General features: G+C 53.8%; 2 protein-coding genes across 4 annotated transcripts; one reads left to right on the top strand and one right to left on the bottom strand.

The window, feature by feature from the left end:
- Nucleotides 1–2,418: 2,418 nt before the first annotated feature.
- On the top strand, nucleotides 2,419–7,090 carry LOC119108541 (pre-mRNA-splicing factor ISY1 homolog). Of its 3 annotated transcripts, none has more exons than XM_037232133.1 (2): nucleotides 2,419–2,487; nucleotides 5,331–7,090. In XM_037232133.1, the coding sequence occupies exon 2, from the start codon at nucleotides 5,344–5,346 to the stop codon at nucleotides 6,169–6,171; it is 828 nt and encodes a 275-aa protein (XP_037088028.1). In that variant the 5' UTR covers nucleotides 2,419–2,487; nucleotides 5,331–5,343; the 3' UTR covers nucleotides 6,172–7,090. The 3 variants fall into 3 exon arrangements, with proteins under 3 accessions (XP_037088028.1, XP_037088026.1, XP_037088027.1); XM_037232131.1 differs by lacking the exon at nucleotides 2,419–2,487 and adding an exon at nucleotides 2,561–2,708; XM_037232132.1 differs by lacking the exon at nucleotides 2,419–2,487 and adding an exon at nucleotides 3,117–3,137.
- LOC119107455 (uncharacterized) lies at nucleotides 6,864–21,771 on the bottom strand. Its single transcript, XM_037230899.1, has 13 exons — nucleotides 21,488–21,771; nucleotides 19,078–19,231; nucleotides 14,842–14,902; nucleotides 14,341–14,474; nucleotides 13,910–14,047; nucleotides 13,284–13,482; nucleotides 12,671–12,682; nucleotides 12,152–12,314; nucleotides 9,606–9,772; nucleotides 9,002–9,118; nucleotides 8,351–8,519; nucleotides 7,365–7,494; nucleotides 6,864–6,966 (listed from the first exon to the last, which is right to left on the bottom strand). The coding sequence occupies exons 2-13, from the start codon at nucleotides 19,179–19,181 to the stop codon at nucleotides 6,864–6,866; spliced, it is 1,497 nt and encodes a 498-aa protein (XP_037086794.1). The 5' UTR covers nucleotides 19,182–19,231; nucleotides 21,488–21,771.
- Nucleotides 21,772–23,189: the final 1,418 nt, after the last annotated feature.

Below are 23,189 nucleotides of genomic sequence, written 5' to 3'. Positions count from 1 at the left end.
GTGTATCCGCATCACATACCTAAGGATTTGATTGTAACGTGACGCGGCTGGATTTTGGGTGGTTCTGGAATGGAATACACTCCAGCTCGACTATTCCCGCTCAGCTGGAGCAGCGGTGAAACTTTGCACACCTTGGGGGCAAGGACTTACACAATTTTGCATTTTTAACGTAGAGCCTACGACAATGCATGACAACGATTGGCCCCAAAATGTCCACATTTACTTCAACACGCGCCCGGGTGGCCGACTAGATACCCTACGCTAGGGTGGGGGTGGGGGTGGGGGGGAGGGGGTGGGGGGCAACGCCGCCGCTTCTTGATGAATTCCAGGCTGGAGTTGACGAAGACATCATCCTTCACTAGCATTGTTGTCTTCGGAGGACCCACGTCGACATTTGCGTCGCTCGCTATAGATTCCCAATGGTAACTTTGAAATGTATCAGGTGTGATATAAAAAGAAATAGTTCGAAAATCGTTCAAAAGGTCGTACTCATAATACATCAACTTTACTACAACAGCAGAATATCCTTTGTGCCTTCGCAACGTAAGGATGTCTGATCATAAGCGCAGTACTTAAAGGCCTCACGGCTGGGGGGGGGGGGGGGGTTACTGGAGGAGGATTTCGGCAAGTCGAATTTCCGGTCACCATAAAACAAAATCTGCGTATGAGGCCAGCGCACAGAAAGAACGGTGACAGCCAACAATGAACCGACCGTAGGCCGTGGTTTGAATCCTGCACCGATTCATATGCACACCGTAATATAAAAAGGCTGAAATTGTTTTGTTTACCATGCATTTAGCGGCACTAGTCTGCACTGCATGGCTTTGAAAGTACTTCAAAGGTGTTTTATGACCATTCAGCACGCGGTCTCAGTAAATGATGAGATAACGCGTGTGCTTTTGTCGCATAAACGCGTGCGTTTTTAACGCGGCGGACTCGCGGCGGTCCGGCGAAGAAATGAGTTTAGCCTCACGAACTGCTAAATGTGCACGCATCCCATGCGTCCAATGTAAGCAATCAAATGCATGCATCCACCGCGACTACGAACTGCCTAGACCGTTTCAAAGACATGGTAGAGCGTGAGCTACCCGCAAATCGAGGTTTTCACTGGGGGCGATATCGTGGCTCACCGGAGTACATTTGACGGTCACTAGTGGGGATAATCCTCCTCCTCCTCCTCCTCCTCCTCCTCCTCCTCCTCCTCCTCCTCCTCCTCCTCCTCCTCCTCCTCCTCCTCCTCCTCCTCCTCCTCCTCCTCCTCCTCCTCCCCCAGTTACGATGTCAAAGTAGGCCACGGTACGCCCAGTCGTAAATCTTGGTTGCACCTCTGATATCTTGGTTTGTGACGTCACCAACAATCAGCTGAAGTGTTTACGACCTTCAATGTCGTTGCATAATCAGCTGCCGACAGCGCAGCCACCAACATCACTTGGAGCGGGCTGGGCGCCGAGTGCTGGCGAGGAGGCCATTTCTTGTAACATAGACAGCACGGATAAGTAAACCTAGGTGCTAGAAACATTCTAAAATGTCTCCTAATATGGTATTTACCGTAAAACTTACCTGAATACGGTTGCCTTACCTAAAACATTTCATAAACCGCACAACATGGGTACTAGAAATGCCTGCCCGTCTAAGAAGTGCAAGGCCTACGCCGGGAAAATGCTTCTACCAGAGTGAACAAAATGCCTCTCACCCCTTCAGTTGAGTACCGAATCTTTGGCTTACCTGCGAAGGGAGGAACTAGCCGGTAGAGTTCGTTTTCTTGCAGGATTGACTGCAAAGTAAATCCCATTCCAAAATTTGTCTTGATGTTTGCCTCGGAGCCATTCATTTCGAATTCAAAGTTATTGCTACTGAAGAAATGCAAGGAGGCACTAAGGCACCCGCCTATCCACTTCAAACAAGTTTCTCACTAGTCCTTAACAACACTGCATCCAAGCAGTAGAAAGGGCATCTGCTGCGTCCACAAACCTTCTCTCAAAAACCCATTTCACAGCGCTGGCGTTCACTCTTGCACGCACGCAATGACCACCCCACGCTGAATGTTTACATTCATGATCTTCTATAACAGATCGTAGCCCCGGCTGACAACTGCGCTTTTTGGCGCGAGCCTTGTGGATATATTGTTAGCTACGCTCTGAGTTCTTTAACAGCAAAAACATAGTTAGCATTGAAACCATTTTTTACTTTTGTTCCAAAAATTGAATAAAAATTATCGAAATCTATGAAATTTTGGGCTAATTTATACCTTATAGCACATTTTGTTCAAGTTTACGAGAATATCCACTAGTCGCGCTTGTACTTTTATCATCGTTATCACAGCGAACTTGGGTTGTAATTCGCGCATTTATGAAACGCAAAACAATACAGGGCACAATCTCAGAGATGAAGGTGCCAGGCCAAAATATTTTACCCTTGCCATGAAAATATCTACGAATGTTTCATTCAGGCCTGTCCACGCTGACCATGCAATGATTGCCATATTTGGTAACGAAGATGCTGCCTTTATGCAGCGTTATAATCCCACACAGTACCCAATCGCAACAATAGTGCCACATTTGAATCAGTACGCTGCTATAGTTTTGGTGGAGCGTGCTGAGGCCCACATGCGAACCAGCGCGGACAACCGCCAGTGGTGGTTTGAGCTGGAGGGTGTCGGAGAGTGCGCGTTACAGGGCACTGGGCCAGATCAAGGAGCCAGTGTTTAGGTGATATTTATTGTACATGCGTTCTAGTTAGTGTCCTGATAAATAGCAGTGGACATCAAGTCCGCTTATCACATTAACTCGCTAAGAAACCTCTAATGTTTGCTTTAAACGTAGTTGTCTGAGGCACGCTGTGATAAACGTTTGAATGTTGGTAGCAGGGGCATTGCTTCGTATTTAGTTCGGAGGGGCAGGGGAATTCAGCCTCCCTCCCCTTCTGAGTGTGTGGGTGCTTGAGGCCTGCATCATTGAGAAGAGGCCCAAATCTGTGGAAAATATTTTATTGTAACTATTGTTAGTGCATTTTTAGGGCAGGTTTGGCAGTAGCCATTCTTGGCAAGCTATTTTTCTCTGGTAGGAAACATTGGGATACATGGGGTACAGCCTTTGCTACTAAATTCTGCCCTTGACCTGGAATTGTGTGACAGGGAGGTAGGAGTCATGGCTCACACAACAAGCACTGTTTATCATGGGCTCTAATGCCAGAAATCCATATATTCAAGAGGTTTGGATTACATAACTTAAAAACAAATGGGCTGACATTGTGGTCATGAATGTCACACTTAGGTGCAGCCAAATTGTATTAGTTTTTCACATTTTTGTGAATATCTTTTTCAGAATATTTTTGCCCAAAATTACCTTTGAAATGTCACAATTATTTGAAATGGGCTCCTTTTATGCTGTAATTGATACTGGCCATACCCTGATTTCTGAACTCTCAGGTTTACAATGTGGTTGCTCTGAAACTGTTGTGCCCTTCTTACCACTAGAGAGTCATGTTTTTTTTATTTGACAGATTCTTTGGCTTCATGCATTTTAATCTTCTGCCTGGTTTGTTTTTTCATGATGCAGACTGATGCATGGTGGGTGCCATCCTCTTTGTTTCCAGTCTGGGAACAATAAAGCCTCATAGAAAAACCTTTGGTTAGGTATCAACAAGATCATGTGGTTGCTAATGGGTTGAATATTGTGGGATCAATAATGAAGCAAACAGGTCAGCCCAAAAGTCAAAAGTTCCTGAAAATGGAACTTTTTAACCCAACATACTCATGTATGCAAGGCCATGCCCAGTAATGAAGCGAAACTTAAACCAGTTTGTTCCCTGCACAATTATATGCATGATAGGTTGTGGCTTCATGTGTTTGGAGCATATTTTTTACAATATGGGGCCCCATTAATGTGTCAGCATGCTATGCACAGTCTGTGGAAACATCAGTTGCTGCTGTGCCAGCCATTGATTGCTGTGCAGTGTGCGTAAGGAGTGTCTTTTCTGAGACACCAGAAATGGTACAGACATGGTCTGTGTCAAAACACAACACACACAGTAAATGCCTCACTGCTGTGTTGGAAAACTTGATGTTTACTGGGATACTGTATACCAGGATATTTTGTACTCCAGGATTGTGACTAGGTAAAATGAAATATTTTGTACCCCATCATGATGCAACAAGAATAGCTTTTGGAAAAAACTCATTTTACTTCTTTGTGTAAGGACAAAATAAAGCCAAAAGGTGCAACAGCTTGAGACTTGCTGCTTCCATCTGGAGCCATGTATTGATATCTGCAAGGGCACAAATCTTGCACCCACCAGACTAAGATGCCCAATAGCAAGCAGCCTGTGTTGCCACCTAGGTATATGATGAACCATGTATGGAAATGTGAAAAATAAGGCATGTGAATGTTGAATGGAATCGCCTTTGAACAACACCGGGAAACGAGAAACAAGTACCAGAATTGCACCAGTTTGTAGATTAGCAAAGCTCTCACTTCCTATGCCCCACATACACCAACTCAAACTTGAACATAACTTAACCTACCATTGATGAATCTCATTAATTGCCAAGGATGCGACAGACATGCACAGAACATGGCACGCTCAACCACGTGCTGCAGACGGCCACATGCTGCATTCTCCCACAATGTCTTCTTCTGGAAAATGGGGATTTTTGCTGTTAGTTTTCAACTTCAACTTTTGTGAGTTTTTTACATTTGTTTACAGGAATTTTTCACTCTGATACACCATTATTCCTACAAGATCTGCAATAATACTGTTAAAATTGGGAGCAGATATGAATGAAGCATCTAACTGAGCTGTGTGTATGGCTAGCCACATGTCCTACCCTTAAGCAGTAATTGGTCGCTAAGTGAATAAAAGGTTTTTAGTAAATTGGGAACAGATGTAAATGAAGCATTCAACCGAGCTGTGTGTGTAGCTTGCCACATGCCCCACCCTTAAGCATTAATTGGTCATAAAGTGAATAAAAGGTGTTTATAAGCATTGTGTTTGCTCTTCTTGCATGTGGTGTGATTTGTTGGCTATGATACCAACTCTTGTACATAAATCAGACTGCATGAAATAATCCAGGATGCCAATTATTGTGCATAATTAATTTTCAAATCTACCTTTTCCTCATCCGATTTATTCAGGCACTTTTGGTGTAATGCTAGTGACAAGTTGCCCATCATGCGCACTGCTCAACTCTTACATAGACTGGAAACTTTGAAGGTACTTGTTTCGCAACAAATACGCAGCTGAATTCACTCACGGTTTGCTTCTTGCATCAGCTTTTGGACTTTGTACTGTGATCCACACGCACCCAACTAACCCTGGCTCTGCCTTTGCAGGTGATCATTGGTCATGGCCCGCAACGCCGAGAAAGCGATGACGACGCTGGCGCGCTGGCGGCAGGCGCACTCGGAGGCGGGACCCGAAAAGACGCGGCGACCGTACCTAGCCTCCGAATGCGACCAGCTGCCGGACGCCGAGCGCTGGCGCAACCAGATCGTGCGTGAGGTGGCGCGCAAGGTGGCGCAGATCCAGAACGCCGGCCTTGGCGAGTTCCGCATCCGCGACCTCAACGACGAGATCAACAAGCTGCTCCGCGAGAAGGGTCACTGGGAGGCGCGCATCAAGGAGCTGGGCGGGCCCGACTACGCGCGCACTGGGCCCAAGATGCTCGACCGCGAGGGCAAGGAGGTGCCTGGCAACCGCGGCTATCGCTACTTCGGCGCGGCGCGCGACCTGCCGGGTGTGCGCGAGCTCTTCGAGCAGGAGCCGCCGCCGCCGCCGCGCAAGACGCGTGCCGAGCTCATGAAGGACATCGACGCCGACTACTACGGCTTCCTGGACGACGAGGACGGCGTGCTGGTGCCGCGCGAGCGCGAGCAGGAGCGCCGCGCCGTCGCCGCCTGGCTGGCCGAGTGGCGCGCGCGCAAGGAGGCGGGCGTCGACACCGAGGAAGGCGACGCGCCGGCGCATGACGTAGACAGCGAAGAGGAGACGGATGCGGCGGCGCCGCGATTCGTGGCGCACGTGCCCGTGCCGTCTCAGCAGGAAGTGGAGGCGGCGCTGGTGGAGCGGAAGAAGCGGGAGCTCCTGGCGCGGTACGCCTCGCAGGCGCTCGTAGACGAGGAGGATGCAGCCAAGGACCTGGTGGGCGTGGCGCCGGCGAAGACTGAGTCGTAGCGGCAGAGTGCGTCGCGTGTCATTGTGGTGTCATGTTCATCGTGTGAAGGGGTCGTGACGCTGGGCCCCGAGAATGGCTTCGCGGTCACATTTTCGTAAGTGCGGACGAGCGTCACCTGATGGTTGGACGACCATGAGTTTCGTTTCATGTGAAGGTTTGTGTACCCACGGCGTCGATGCGCTGTTGGAACGATTGGCGACTTGGTAGTCCTCTAAAGCGGCAACTCGATTGTGCGTCCCCAAAAGCTTGTTTTTTGGAGACATTCCGGTGTTAGATGAACGTGTAATACAGTATGTTCTGTAGCGCGAGAACGCTTGATCCGGGCAGGACAAGACAGGCTAAGATTACAGCATGTATTTTTAAAACAGTTCATATCAGTGACATTTATACAACGGCGCAGAGAATAAATCACGTGTGTCGGGGCGTGTCAACCCCATAAAAAGCCTTTGGTACGAGCACAAATAGGTGGGCTGAGTAGGACATGCTCGAGTCATGTGACTAGTGGCAGCATGTCGCAACAAACGAGAGCTCGGTGCGACTGAGATGCTTACATCACGATACAAACAGCGTGAGAACCTGGCGCAGCAAGGCAAAGAAATATCGCAAATCCTGAGGTAACAAGAGACCTGCGTTGGCCCCACAGTCGGCTCCACTGGCACGAATATCTGCGGAATGTAATCTCCAGGCGCGGTTACAACACGTGCAGCGTGCGACACTCCGACACAAGCCCCGGCTGGACGCGCATGCTGAAGAGCGCGCGCGCGCCGGGCTCGGCGAGTACGGAAAACATGACACTGGCAGAGCACGCAACGAGGGGCCCATTTCGCTCCGACTGGCGCCATGCAGGGCCCCACCCACACCGGCGCGCCTCGTCGGCGTCCACATCCAATCCGCCCGTGCCTCCCTGACCCGACGCCCCTGGCCTCCACCTCACCCCCTCCCCTCCCCTCCCTCTCCTACCAGCTTGCCGCCGCCGGGCCCCCTTTGTACTGGCGGCGCCGCCGTGCCGTCTCACAGGCGGGGCCGGTAGGCGCCGGCGACCGTCGTCAGCTCGCTGAGCGAGCGCCGCAGCGCCACCGGCGGCTGCAGCGGCGCGCGCGGCACCGCGCCGTTCTCCTTGTCGCGCTGGCTGGACGAGCGGCGCACGAGCCGGCGCTCCAGCCGGTCGCGGCTGGCCGAGCGGCGCGGCGGCCGCCGCTCCTGCTCCTTGCTGGAGGAGCGACGCACCAGGCGGCGCTCCATGCTGGCCGAGCGGCGCACCAGCCGCCACTCCTTGTCCTTGCTGGAAGAGCGCCGCACCAGGCGCCGGTCGCCGTCGCCCGCTGCCGGCGGCCGGGGGGGCGCAGCGTTAGCGAGTGTGCGGGCGGCGGCTTTCCCTCCGGATAAAATGACGCGTGGCAGGGATGTTGGGGGATTATCGCGCTGTGTTGACATTATGTAATTTCGTTGCGTCCGTCTTACGGTCGATCTACTCGGTGTCATATTTCCGGACACCACCGAAGTACGGTACATCAGTTGAACCAGTATGTTTGGGATATTTTTCATTCTTCAGGATGAGCCAAGTGCATGACGCTGGTTCTCGATCCGTGCTACACGACGATTCATGCCATCCAGCACACATGTTTGATATGTAGGCCCTACTTGAGTTTTTACGGCAAAAAAAACATTCAAATAGGCAAAAGGTCGTGAAAATGTAAGCGACCTTGGCGGAGCACTCAAACAAAAAACACCAAAAAGATAACAGGCTTCTGGACTCAGTTATCATTATCCAACCGTACTGAATCAACCAATATTCGGTAACAAGACAAAGCTGGTTATTCCTTAGAGGGCATGAGAATGCATGAGTTATATTTACACCTGATATGGTATGCTGGATGATACCAAATAACACTATACATGGCGGATGCTAACCAGTAATTGCCCAAAGCATTACGCGGGTGGTCACTGTCACTTGGTTTAGTTATGGATCTCGGTATACCCACGTACTCCTGTACACCATGGGTAAACCGCGTAACTTCACCTATTTTGCAACCACGGTACCTTGTCATGAACATAGCACTAGAAGACCCACAGCGCCAGCTTCACGCTCGTAGGTGACAGTCTGAATCGCATGTCTGCATCTATAGCCTATAGCAAACCCAAACCGGCAGCATTCCATCGCCTCCACCGGGTACTGACATGAGACGCAGAGAGTGCGCGCGACCACGGACGTCCGCCCACCGGCCGTCGACATGACGTCATCACCGGCCGTCGGTGTGACGCCATCGCCAGCGGGACCGTACAGGTCGACCGGCGTCAGAAACCACTCGGTCCTGGTGCGCATGCGCTCTGTCTGCCGCTCGTGCACCTGGAACGCACGGCTCGGCGTCTGGCACGGCAGAGGTTCAGCGACGGGTCCGGGTTGGATGCCAGAATGAGCGATGCTCGAGCACTCTGGAAGAGGTCGATCCACCGCGATCCTGACTGGGGCGGGTCGCCACGCGTCCCCTCAGGTGATACGCAAAACAGCCGAACGCCTCACATGTAGTAACACACCACCCTTTACCGATCGCGACACGTGAGGCTATGCGAGCAAAACGTGCCAGTTTTTTCATTAACTGGTCCTTTCAACTCCTGATCCACCCCCTCCACTTAAGCACTGATCAAATAGCAACTAGCGATGACCCGGGCAAACTTAGGTATCATGCCACGTAGTCTACGTGGCATGATACCAGCATGCATATATATTGGAGAACATAAACCAGACGTAATTTTTCCTCCCAACTTCTCCACATAATCCTATTGCAAATCACCGCCGTTTCGCTCGCCGCCACAGCTCCCTGTGCTCACCATCGGCAGACAGGAGCTGTTGGAGAGCCCGCTCTGCACCCGGTCGCCGTCCGAGCCGCTCGTCTCGGCGTCCAGTGGGGCGCCGCCGCCGCCGCCGACTGCGGCCACGCCCTCCAGCTGCCAACAGCGCGCCGCCGCCGGTCACCGCCCACCCACGGGCGTCGACAACTTGACTGCGCGCGGCATTGTGGGCGTTGTGCTTACACGCACAGCGATGACGTGGACCTACCAGCGCCCATGACAGCGGACGGCGGCGGAACTCGGGTCTTACGGAAGGCCGAAGTTCTGCCGACTACGACGTTACGTCGTGCAATGACCAAATTATGTAGACTCGACGGTGACAACAGGTCACCTGTGCGCGTGATGCGCGTGAGAGGGAATCGGACTTTCTTCTCAGCGGACGTGCCGACACAAATGCGCGATGACACCTCGCACCGCCGTCTGACATCTACCAAACGCATAGTTATCCCGAAGAGCATAGTTAACCGCTAACGCATTACCGCTCTCACCACACATGGTCACACATAACAAAGTACGAGCACTTGTCCACTAAATCATAGTCGCGTGCGGCGGCGGCGGCGCGGCGCCACCTCCGCCAACCGACCTGGAAGAGGGCGTTCTCCTCGAGGCTGACGCTGAGCCGGGGGCAGCTGGAGCCGAGCGTGTTCTCGGGCACGGCGAGCGGGCCGGCGCGCTCGGCCGCCGGGCTGGCGCCGCTCTCCAGGTGGAGCCGCGCCGGCGAGGAGCGACAGGCGCCCTGCGTCGACAGAGCTGTGGAGGCGGGGCCGAGCGGGCGCGGTCAGGCGCGTGTGAACTGCAGCGTCTCCTGGTGACTGGTGCGCTCCACAGGCCACATACCGTACTGAGTGATACTGGCTGTACTGACAGTATGGACAGATATGGGGCGTCAGGTAGGTCGCGACTATTCGGGGCCGTCACAGCTTCTCGGCGATGGACAGGAAGCCGGGCAGATCAATCTGAGCATATATGGCTTGCTGGTTTTAAGGACATTTCCCAACCAAGTGGGGACGGGGAAACCTATCATGCGTGCACCGTCTGGTTAAAATCCCTTCGGACGACGTTTGCGTATAAAAATATGTGCCTAAATAAGAAACGGAGAAAGGAGCGGACACAGTCAGGACGTCGCCACACCCCAGACGCGCAGAAGTGTCACGTGACAGAAGGAATGCCCGTTTCAGAAGCATGATCCTGCAAGACAGCTATGAATCAAGACATAGGACACAGACACATGCCAAGCACGCGGCGACGCACGAACGCGCACGCACGCACGCACGCACACATACTGCTGCATGCGCTATATGGCAAAACATGGCCACGGCACAAATACTTTACGTAGAGGTTGTCTCGTACGACTATTCAATACAACCATTCAAAAAGCATACCAGCGTTGCAACTACGATCCTGTAGACAATGGGCCGACCTCAATCTGACAATAAGTCTGGTGCGAATCGTGCCCAGAGAAACGATGAAGACCTCTGCGTATACGATCGCCAAGTCGCCAACGGGATAACGACGATGCAATGCGTGTCAAAGGCGCAGGGAGATTTACGTTGCGCTGGAGACGTGTCCAATAGTGAAGCAGACAGCTTTGACCAGCGGTGTTTCGTAGAATCTATCACAAATGCATCATCTGCGCCTTCGCTAACGGTCACTCATGAATCAGACACATTGGCCAACTGACGCGCAGACAACGCTATGAAAAATAAAACTTTGAATACGCGCTGAACGCGACCTGAAATACTACTCGGAACATTCCATAATGGCGAATGTCCAATCCTAACAAAACAAACTCGCGCTTCAGGCCTACAACAGAAAAATTTCAATAGACTGGTATCTAATGCCGATGTGGAGACATCTCAGTCCATTTAAAAAAAAATATGAACAAGGAAGGCATCAATCCTCATGGACAATACCATACACAAAATAAGGAAAAAGCCAAAAAACATTGCTCAGCGCAGCCACAGATGTGTGACAATCGACGCTCTACGACAGTCACTCACACACACACGGACGGCGCGCCACCAGCACAGGCTGACGGGCAGCAGCGGCAGCACAAACACAAGCACACCGCCGGCCAGCCGGCCGGCGTGGGCAGCGCAGCCTGTCAGCGAGGCTCGCGAGACAGGCATGGACGTGTGAGCAGGCACGTGCGTGCCGACCTTCCAGGTTGATGCGAGCCCCGGCGGCCGCCATCTGTCGGGTGACCCGCTGCCGGGGGGCGACGGAGACGGCGCGCGCCCCTGCAGCGCACGGCCGCCCCATTGGCACCGGTCGGGGGGGGGGGGGCGCGCTCAAACCACATGGCGAGGGGGATGCCTGACCTTCAGCCCCGGCCGCGGCAGCGCGGCTACGGTTCCGTTAAGCCGAATGACGGACCCAATCCGGCGATAGCGTGGTAAACACACAGTACGCCACTTTCCGATGAGAACCGGGCCACTCCATAAATGTGTCATCCCAATCACACAGCCGGCAGCCACGCCATACCGGACGTGGCTGATGTCGGCACACCACCTCAGTCCCAGCACAGCGCTGCGTTGAAACGGTGGCAGTGAACCACGACGGACTGGGGCAGAACTAGCGGACTGGACAGGACGGCACGTCCAACGGAGGGCGCCGAAGTCACGTGCAGGGATAGATACGCTCGGGGCAACGAGCCTCACCATCGACATGTTCAACGTAACAAAACCACGACACCCTGGTGCAAATGTTCACTTTCCCAGCGTCGCGCGGCTGCTTGTGACGTAAGCTGCCTACGAAGATCATCAACATGTCTCAGCAACCCACACGACAGGCCCCACCTCTGCCTGCTATGGTAACCGCCACGACTCTACCACATAACCCTCGACCACTAACATGTCCCAAGTATGCACCACCTCCACGCTCCCCAGATTGCAGTAGACATAATCGGTAGTTAGACGAAGCATGCCGACAATGATGACAGAGGACAAACGGGGAAAGTAAGACTTTTTAAGGCACGCATCACTATCATTTTCGACCCGTGTAAAACACGCTTGGGTAAACCAAACATTGCACTGCACTTCATTTCGCGAGCAAAACATAAAAAGGACCCTTCCGTTACGCCGCTGCACTGGCCGCTGGGAGCAGCACCAGAGCCGCCCCCGCACTCACGCGGTACACCGCAGTCGGGCGGGTAGCGAAAGCTGAAGATCCAGTCGCGCTCCACACGCAGCACGCGGCCCGTGATGCGCGCGTAGTACTCGTAGTTGGCGCGGCCGAACAGGTCGCTTACGCCGAAGTTGTCGATCAGGAACTTCATGACACGCATGGCCACCTGGTCGGCAGAGGGGGCGTTGGCTGGGTGGGCACGGCTAGGGTCGAGCGCGCACCACCCACACCAACCGGCTACGAATCACACGGCGAGTACACGTGCGATCTGTGCAGCCGTGAATGGGTTTGTCATGTTTGTGGAGCACCCACGGTAGCTCAAGAATGCGCAGCAATAGACAGCGGCCCAATGAAGCCCTAAAGTGGAATGAGTCAAGATGATAACTGGGACCACGCACGAATGACCGGCGAATATCATGTTAGAGTATTCACACCGATGCAGATCTACCTACAACTTCAACTTAGTTCGTACTAGAGCTACACACTAAGCAATCGTGCGTCAGCAGACAGGTGTTAACTTACATTCACTTCCTCCTGCACAGGCAGGTGAAAAAAGAGAACACACCATTTGTAACTTTGTCATCGTCGACCATTCTGTACGACAGATACTAGGTGAACATTAGCCCACTCCAACGACACATCGGAGTATCACTGCTTTCCAACCGGCATCCTGTTGAATGCCCACAATCCTCTTATGGCCCCAGGGTGAAACAACAACTGAAAGGTGAAATTACCATCACAAAATACCTACGCCTTCTCAGTTCAGGAGTGGGGGGGGGGGGGGGGAGGGTGAGTACGCCACCTGGCGTCTCGTGGATTCTACAGCATCCCGCGCCATTGAAATGCCTGCCATATGTCACATGTGGTATCCACTGGGCTTTTATGACGCTAACAATGACAACCTTGATTAAAGCATGCTGAAAAGTGTTTGCTGACTCAACAGAACGCTACCATCAGGCCGCTTGCCGATCCAAACGAAACAAGACCAACACCCAACCCTTCGATGGCTCACCGACGCATACCACCAAAGCTCCCCACTCCGACCCCGCCACCAGCAAAGCCACACACAAAAAAAAAACAGCTGGCAGTGGGCCTCGCGCCCGCCACCTCTTGCTCGCGCCGCCCGCCAGCCTACCTTGAAGCGGAGTACGTCTTCGTGGCGCGCGTCACGGCCGGTGACGCAGCTTTGGAAGAAGGAGGGCGCCGCACTGACACCCAGCGCCTCTGACGTCATGCCGGTGCGCGCGCGCTCGGCGTGCGTGGCGATCACGCGGAACGTGCCGAACAGCAGCACCAGTAGGTGCTGCGTGTGAGGCGGCAGCGACAGGATCAGCCTGCGACAGACACGACCGAGGTCAGAGCAGAGGCCGACCCTGGGGCCGAGGTCTGCAGACACGTTAGTCTGAGTGCGAGCAGGAGCCACCAGCGAGTGCTCAGCCGTGCGAGGCAAGCGCAGGTCTGTACAGAACGGCAGCACCACTGCACGGAGCGCTTCGGAGACCCAATCCGCACCTACCGTGGTGACCTTGCGCACAGCGCTAATGACGACAGTCAGTGGTCTCGCGCAGCAACCGCACAGCGTCTGCCGATGGCGGGCACTAAGGCATACAAAGGGGGAAAAACAGCGTTTGCCAGCATGACGCACTACATCCTATCCAAACAGGGAGACCAATGCACAAGTACTGCCACAGGCAACGGCAGAGGCACCGAGACCGAACGGGCCTCTAGTCTGCGCGACAGAGGCCAGGACGCTGTACAGACCGGTGCGTGCGCTCGCGCTGAGCCTCAGGGTCGTCCAGCTGGACGATCTCAAACAGGCGGTGCTCGTTCTCCAGGCCAAAGATGCCCTCGGGGATCATCCGCAGGAACTTTTTCAGCACGGAGGCGATCGTGTGTATACTGAAGATGAACCGACGTACGCTGTTACCCGTCGCACCGCGGCACGAGACAACCGGTTCACTGGTCCGGAACGCCTTTGATAAAGACGTGACATGTTTGAACGTACGCGGATGCACGCATTCAGTCGCAGAGGTGATATTACGCAACAAGGCGAGGACCTTATCTTAAATCTCTAACCATAAAACGTACGCTGATAAATCGCACAAAACGCTTGAGGCATCGGGAATCCCTTACAGCCTTATAACAGCAAAACAAAACGGTTTGCCGTGCCACAGCACCGCAATGTCGCCTACCTAAAGCTGTCGAGGTTAACCAGCCGTCCGTTCTGCAGGAAGTGGACAAGCTTCTTGATGTTGTTCTGGTGACCGGGCGCCCGGAACACGTCCTTCCGGAACGGTGCCTCCTTGTTCAGCTTCAAGATGAGCACCTGCGGACCCCGCCAGCCAGATCTTCACATACGCCCCACGCGCAGTGACACCGATCATAGCCAGCGGTGTATTAAGCGTGGCTAGGCCGCGTCAAGTGAATGATGTGGATGAAAGAGTGCTCGTCGTCGAAGTCTGTGACATTAAGCTACGCGCGTCACAGCCGAAGCGGTTTCAGTCTTGCCCTGATTTAAACTGACTGTAGCTTGCGCGCGAGCGGTGAGGGGAGAGGATGGTAGCAGGGGATGAGCCTCGCTATCCACACAGCAGCGCCCAGACAGCCAAAACGGCCTCATCTAACACTGACAGCACAGCAGTGTCGGCTCTGGCCCGGCGAGACCCGGCGAGTCGGCCCGGTCCAAGCCTCACCAGAAGCGGCCCAGGTATGTTGCTCTTGCATACTTGTTCTAGTGGGAAGCCGAACTTCACCCTGCAGAAGGGCGCAGACGAGCCTGTTAGTTCGATCGGGACGGTGCGCAGCGTCCGCTGGGTGGACGGTGCTGACAAACGCTACAAACCGGACGTTCTCGAGATCAGCAGGACCACGAGCACCGTCCGGACCTGTGTCCAGTCACGTGACAGGCGGCGGCCGTTGGCGCGGCGGGCGGCGGCCGTGGGCGCGTCCCGGACGCGGGATCTCCCCGGTGTGGGCTCAGCGCCGCGCCCGTCCAGGTTGACATGGAAACGCCAGACGCCAGCCGGCCGCCCGCCACGTCCGCCACGTTCGATGACGAGTCGGGGCTGATGACGAGTCCGGCGAGCCCGACGGAGCAATTACGGCGGCCGTCGGCCGGCAGGCTGAGATCGAGCGGTGCCCGGCCGGTCGGAGCCGCCTCAGCCGGCCATCAAACGGCGCATGCCGGCCAAAGGTCAGCTCTCGTCCGACGGAGGAAGCGCCAAATGCCGAGCCAGTGACCTCGCGGCTCGCGACATCGGGACATGCCTGCCGAACTGGTTACAGCCGCTCTGTATGGCTGCACGTGCCATGACATGGGCAAAGTCTGCACCCACCGACAGAGTCACGACGTGACTCCGTCTCTGCCCAATGACGGAATTGTGACAGGGGGTCTGTCTCCGTCTGCACCTAACGGCAGCAGTCCGACGCGGGTCCCATCGGCGCGAAGAGCGCTCCGACACGGGTCCCACCCGCACGGACAGCGCTCCGACACGGGTCAGGCCTGTGTCGACCGACAGCATCCGAGCACGAGTCCTGTCAGCACCGACCGGCAGCCACGTCACGGGGGTCCGGATCGCGCCGATAGAGCAGGGTTCTGCACCCGGTAATCGTTCCGTCTGTCCCACCTAGCGACGCGTCTTGATCACGCAGCCTGGTGGGTTGCTGGCGTGAGGATAGCTTAACTGGTCAACAGGAAATAAGCCGCTCACAAGCCCACCAGCACGGACGCGGGCCCGTTATCACTCCCGTTTGCCGGAGATCGGCGATACGGCGAATCCCTTACTCGAACACGGAGAAACTCAACTCGTGCCACCCGCAGCGGAGCCTGCGTCGCAACGCGCAACGATGCACAGAGGATGCTGGCCGCGCTGGGGAAACGAGGGATGGGCCGCCGAAGAGTCAAGCCCCCCCCCCCCCCCCCCGCGCGAGACCTGGCGACACATTAGGTCGCGCCGGTGCGATCCCTCCCCCCCCCTTCGCGAGACCTACAGCGACGTATTAGATCTCGCCGGTGCGATACCCCTCCCCCCCCCCCTGCGCGAGACCTAGCAACACATAAGATCTCGGCGGTGCAGTTCGTGCTGCAGTTGATTGCCGGAACTGGCCAGAGCCACAGCCACCCAGCTACAACTCACGTCCGCCCTTGCATCAGCTCAGCGTGCCTCCGGCCACTCATGAATCACCGCTCGCACGTACACACGTCACGGACCGAAGCACGTGACGTCACCGTCCGGCACCGTCGCCAGCCAACACCGTAGCCACAACGTACGGGCCGGCAGCGAGTCCGGGAGCGCACAGGCGGACACGGCACACCGGAAACACCCCGCCTTCAATTAGGGTCGGCTGGCAGCCCACCGCAAGCGCCATTAGTTTCTCCTCAGCACGAGACCCCAGCCCACCAAAAACGTCCTACTTTACATTTGGCGACGGGCACAACGGACCGGAGGTGTCCCTCGTTCCCCATTAGCCTGGCGCCTGTACGCTGCCTGGTGCAGTACACTGCAGAGATCACGAAATAAAGCGACCACGGAGGATGACCCTCGGATATTGTCACACAACCTGGCACGGTTGTGTCACAACCTGTCACACAACCTGTCACACAACCGGGCAATATCGCGCTAACAATTTCACAGCATAACACTGTGCACAGTGGGCAGCACTTCACTCCACTTTCACATCGAGACGCGTCACGCTGTGCACATGACCAATGTCTTCCTTCACAACATGACACAGCGCACCGTTAACATCACACGCACGCACGCACGCACGCACGCACGCACGCACGCACGCACGCACGCACGCACGCACGCACGCACGCACGCACGCACGCACGCACGCACGCACGCACGCGCACACACACACACACACACACACACACACACACACACACACACACACACACACACACACACACACACACACACACACACACACACACACACACACACACACACAAGACCAAGACGCGGCACACTGCACGCACACACACACACAAGACGCGGCACACTGCACGCACCACCACATCCACTTCCGCACCTGGAGACAGCACACTACAAACTCAACCACCTGCACCGGCACCACAGGGTAAGGCGCGTTTCGCACAGTAGAACCAGGGGCGCAGGCGGCAGTACCCGGCTATCTTGTAGCGGCGGCGGTCCGGCCAGGCCCAGCGCGGAGCCGGCCACAAGCAGAGCCTCGCCATCACGCCTCACCAGCCGACTGGCGCGTTCCCGGCGCCCGCTGCCGGGCTGGCGCCGCCGCCGGGCGCGCGGCAGGGCAGGGGGCGCGCGGCGGTGGCGGGGGGGGGGGGGGAGGGGGTAGTGATTCTGAGCTGCAGGGCGCGCTGAAACCAGGTCGGCTCTCTTTTGCCGGTGATGCCGTCGCAGCCCGCGGCGAAACCGAACGGTTCAGAGCCGCGCACCACCGATCTACGAAAGGAGAGAAGGGTTCTGGTCCGTGAAAGAGCGTTTGATGTGAGGCTGTTTTCCGAAACTGAAGGGTAAAAGTTAAACCCGGCTGGTCACAGCTGAGTGCGGCGCAAGTACGGCGTAGAGGCAAAATATGAGTTACTGATAATCAGCACAAAACGACACAACTGGGACCGCCTGGTCCGTACGTGACATCTATTACGGCTGGTGTACGCGATGTGCGACATAAAAAATGGAGACTTCAAGCGCGCAGTAAACGAACGTGACGGGGAGTAGTAATGCTATGAAAAGCAGTTTATCACACCGCTACTAACGGTATTGCTACCTGAGCGAGGATTTGACCATTCCATTTGCGGAGGTTATCGCTTCCCGATGAAAATGAATCCTCAACAGTATGGCACCCGGAAACTTTTCGAAATCAACACTTACGCATGAACTGGTGACACAAGAGGAGCGTATGCCGGAGAGGCAATAACTGTTTCTGCAGAGGGCTACGATTACATGGCATTTACCGAAGGCCGCTCGCATCGACCCGAGTGGGCTTCACTGACTGAAACAACCAGGAAAAGCTGAGGGCCTGACCGCTAGCAATCATGACGACACAAAAAGCAAGGCGACCCCGCGTCTGGGACTGGCCGGGGGAGCCATTACAGAGGACAACGCACCTCCCGGCGGGCCGCCGAACTGATTTTTTTTTTACTGCGACGAAACCGGAGCTTGTGAACGCAAAGGCGAAATATGTAGGCCTGCATGGCCGGCAGCCGCAACCAGCTGGACTTGAGGCATAGACGGAGAACAGCTGGTTGCGCCTCATCTCGCAGACGTTGGATGCCGTACGTCGTGCAGATCCGCGGATGCATTAATCACTAGAACCGGGCAGCTTTCATCGTCGGCAACAGCAAAAAAGCCTGCACGTAAAGGCGTTCTTCCGCGGAATCGTCATCACCCAGCGTCGGCGCTAGTGCCGAGGCCGTTTCTGAAGCGCCGCAGCCAGTGGAACTCCGGGAAGCGGGGCCGGCTCAGTGCCCGAGTCCGGACGGCCGCCGCGCGGCAGACTGGGTGGTGCCATGACACACCGTTCCAAGAGGAGCGCGTGCCGGTGACGAGGCCACGCCGCCCAGCGGCTGAACCGGCCACCGCCCGCCCCGCCCCGCCGGCGGCGCCCGCGGCTGCCTGACTCAGTCGCCGGCCGCGGCCAGGAAGCGGCCGACATCAAACGACGCTGCGCGGCGGTGCGAGCAGGGCAAAGTCCAGCACGCGGTCTCGACCGCAATACGTCCGGGAGCTACACTGCCGGCCGACTTGTCAGCGCTTCCTTGTCATTGTTCTTGTTCTGCTCTTGACGCCAGGCCCTCTCGGGATCGTGCCCCGTCGCCCACACTGCATCCCGGTAACATCTGGCACTGATTGCAGGCCCGATGGCGACGGTCACGCCCGACTGAAAGGCCCACAAACGGAAAATCGCCCGCAACAAACGAGCGAGCAAGCAGCCACACTCACTTCTCGAGCCGGCGCGGGTAGGGGCCGAGCGGCAGGCGGCAGGCGGTGACCACGGTGCCGAGGGTGGCGGCGCGCCGGTGGATGCGCTCCGTCCACGAGGCCATGTCGCCGCTGCTGCGGCCGCGGCTGGCTGCCGGCCGTGCCCGGCTGTCGGCTGCCGGCGGAGGCGGCGCCTTTAGGCCGGACGGGCGCGGCTGCAGCGGGGCCGGCGCACTGACGGGCCGCTTCCTGGTCCTGCCCAGCCGACAGCGGCGCGCACCGGATGTGCCAGATGGTACAGGATTGCGGTGAATGGCCCAATTCCAGCATGGGTCAGATGGTTGGTTGGTGACTGGATGTTTCAGAGAAAGATAATAATGCAATACCACCTACATCAACATCAGTCATGTGATTGTTTGGTCAAAAAATGCTTCACAAATATGCTGTTCCAATTTCACTGCATTTATGGGCATCATGGTTGGTACTGTCCCAGGTTTGGGATTCAACCATACCATGCGTGCCTTTATGATGTTTGGCAATATAAAGACCAGAATGTATATGTAGCAATGCCTGCATGATTTACAACAGCAAGGCAACAATCAGTTTGCACACCTTAAGTCCCATTACATTCAACAAAAAGTCATGCCAAAGGCACCACAAAATGGAAGCAGTGGTAGTTGGCAAGTATAAACACTCCTCCTTGCTCCAATGTGGCTCTGCAGTTTCAATGTCTTAGAATATATTCAGGCAAGTAGGAGGCTGCCATTCTGCACAAAAATACCATTCAGAACAATTTAATAATCTGATTGGGCATTCCACAACTAACCTCTATTTTGACATATGCCCCAATGATGTCCTTACATGTTCCAGGCAGCAATGAAAAACAGCATTGGCAGGCACCAACTATTGATCATCTGAAGTTCTCAGGACTTTATAAATGTGTTCAGTTATACTTGCCAAATGTTTGATTTTATGCTCATTTGTGCTTATATTGGCTCTATGGTTCAACATAAATACACAAAATGAAACAAAAGATGCAGACAAGTTCTGGCATAAATAACATTAACATCAGAAAGCCCACGATTCAATTAGTAGCTGGTGTAATGAATAGTTAAATGACTGAAACAAGTCTGTAAGCTAGTTTTACAACAAATGTGCAAACTCATCTGTCTGAAAGCCTGGCAAGGTAAGACAAAAATAATTCATACTCCCTGAACAGCATAATAGATAGATACTTATGTTTGTTCTTGACTGTCAGGCTGGCTTGTATGAAGTCTGAACACAAATGGGTGAATCTTAAATATATCACCCACATCTAAAAATGTATTTTTAGTACTTTTAGCACTGCCATCACTCTTAAGCAGATGGCATAGCTACACTGACATATTTTATAACTTTTCAGTTCATACCACACCACATAGCATGAACTACACTCCTGTTGTGCATGTAGTGGTAGACAATTGAATGCTGAAGCATTTCAAAGTAAATTGCAATGAAGGAGGGAAGAGGCGGTTGCTATGTACTCCCCACTCACCCCTTCCCATTGATAACTTAAGGGGCCTGATTCAGATGGCTTTATATTTCACAACTTTTTGTAAAGAAATAAAATGAACAACAGTTAACATGCTTTTTATATTTCCACGCCGAAAAAACCCACAAGGAGCCAAAATATTTTGCTGGTCCAAAGTCAGTCCTGCATGAAACAGGAGTAGATTGGATCTGTTGACAGCAGCAAATTTCACAGGACCCAAGCTCAAATTGAAAGCCCCTCAGGCTGTCAAACCCTATGAACACTTTTGTCCTTTCCCAGAGCAGTTAAGCCTGTGTGCAAAGGCATATATCTACAAAGCATTAATCTTCCAAAGTAGCTTTTAGCATAAAGGCTTTGAATGCTGATGTGTTTAAAAAGAAATTTGCCCTAAAAGGTGCATTACAGATAAGAGTGAGATATAAAAGTTGAGCCAATTTGACGCTACAGTGATTTAAGTCATCTCGGTTAACAGTCTAATGTGAATACAAATATTCATGTCACAATTTGCAGACATTTCTATACATACAGCTGGCATGACCATTGCATGAGTTTCAATAAGTCTTGCTCAATGAGGGGACATGCTGCCATGTGTATAGTCCAGTCCATGTCAATTTGACCATAGACATAGCATTGAATATCACACAAATTCAGAATATTCCACATACCTGTTTAGCACATAACAAAATAAACATGCAATGAATTGTGACAAAACCTTGAATAGTGAGTGAATGACATCTTTAGAGTTATCTGAACATAAATGCTGCAGCTCCATGAGCTTATTAATGCAACGAAGCCGTCAATGAACTGCCAGAAGCATAAGTGGACAAACAAGTTATATCACTGGGATTGGTGAAAACAAGCAAGATAAAAATATCATTGATGACATGCCACAGTACATACCTTCCGTGATATACCGCTGAACCACCGGAACAATTGTAGTATTGAACAAACTCAACGCAGTCACTGATTATTGATTGTTGGTCGCTCCCCACGCCACACCCCGAGCTGTGAACTAAAACGCGATGCTAAGTCTCGTGTGTAGTGACGACCTTCGTCGAGATCACGCATGTTCTACATTACTTTGGTTGCTAATGGTGCAGTCAATCAGTGCTAAAGTTCGGAACACATTCCCTATATTTGTACTGCACCATCCCACAGCCGCTCGAGCGCGACAACCCACCACAATCGCGAAACAAATTATGTCGCCCCAATGCGCCGCATGCTCGACATTCATGGCTCACACCCTTCCCCTCCCCTTTTCTAGTCACACTAAACTACTGTAATAATCGTGCCCACTATGTCCGCCTGTAAACTATGGCTGCTCCACATGTCCATTCAGCTCAGTACTGATCCGCTGGTGGCCGGCTATCCCGCATTTGACTTGACGACCTAATGTAGCTGTAGCACAGCAAAACTAGCTTAAACAAATGTTTTGCATGAGTCCTAAGATTTTCTATTGGTCATTTTTGAAAACCGATCATAACTAAGAACTAGCTGGCAGCTCAGTATGTCACGGAATCACATCATTATTTTCCGGTCTATAAATTACGTGAACACCGCATTCCTGCTCCAGCGATGTATCGATTTAGTACTCCCAGACGAAATGCGCTCAATCGCTAAGCCACCATGCAGTGCAGGGGATCAGCTTGGAATACCTACCGACTCGTGCCAAGGAGACCTTCTCGCGGAATACATAAAGCGGGAACACCTCCAGCTTCAATAATATATGTTCGGAGGACCTTTCGCTCTCATTATCCACACTCAGAAGACCTACTGCTGTGAGCAACCACGCTCAAAAGGTTTAATGCTGCGAATACACTTCCCTTCCAAGACCTGCATTAGGAGGGCTTTCTCTCGGAATATCTACGCTCTGAAGGCACATTGGCTGGAAGGACTACTCCCGGGATACCAACGCTCGGAAGACGTACATATTCCATAAACACCTACTGACAATGTCCATTATATCAGTTAGAGTGTTGAAGTGCCAGGGGGAGGGGGGCGGTAGTGTAGTGGTTAACGCGTCTGCGTTAACGGGGGGGGGGGGGGGGGGGGGGGGGTAGGCAAACTGTGAATGGCCAGGGCGGGATTGGGCTAGCAGGGGCACATACACTGTGTTGAGAACTGAAAGAACTACTCCCGGACGGCTTGCGCAGCATCATGCCTAGGCTGGCAAGGCCTTCGACATGGCGACCCAACGGCTTAGAGGGCTGATCTAGTATATAACAGCAGAGTAGTATTGGTGAGTGAACTCACGCTGACCCATTCCCGCCCCAAAACGTGAAATGTCGCTGGAGTCGGATCGGAGATTGACCAGAAAACATCATCTGTTGAAAGAAAAACAAGACCAGCAGGTCTTCCGCGCGAACATAATCCGAGCGTACGTTTTCCGTGCGCGTCTTCCTGCTGCAGGTCCCTTGAGGTTTTCCAAGAGTAGCTTCATTCACAGCAGTAGGTTTTCGAGCGTAAGTCTCCCAAGCGTGGTTTCGAGACTAGGTCCTACGAGCGTTGGCCTTCCCAGCGTGGGTATTCCTGGAGAAGGCCTTCTGAGCGTAGGTCTCCCGAGTGAAAACATTGGAACAGCTCCCCCGGGCGAAGGCCTTGC

Source organism: Pollicipes pollicipes, unplaced genomic scaffold (genome assembly GCF_011947565.3).
Source record: "Pollicipes pollicipes isolate AB1234 unplaced genomic scaffold, Ppol_2.1 Scaffold_6686;HRSCAF=7923_pilon_pilon_pilon, whole genome shotgun sequence".
Taxonomy (NCBI): Eukaryota; Metazoa; Arthropoda; class Thecostraca; order Pollicipedomorpha; family Pollicipedidae; genus Pollicipes; species Pollicipes pollicipes.
Note: the sequence above shows the minus strand (reverse complement) of the source record. Positions and strands in the feature narration are given on the sequence as shown.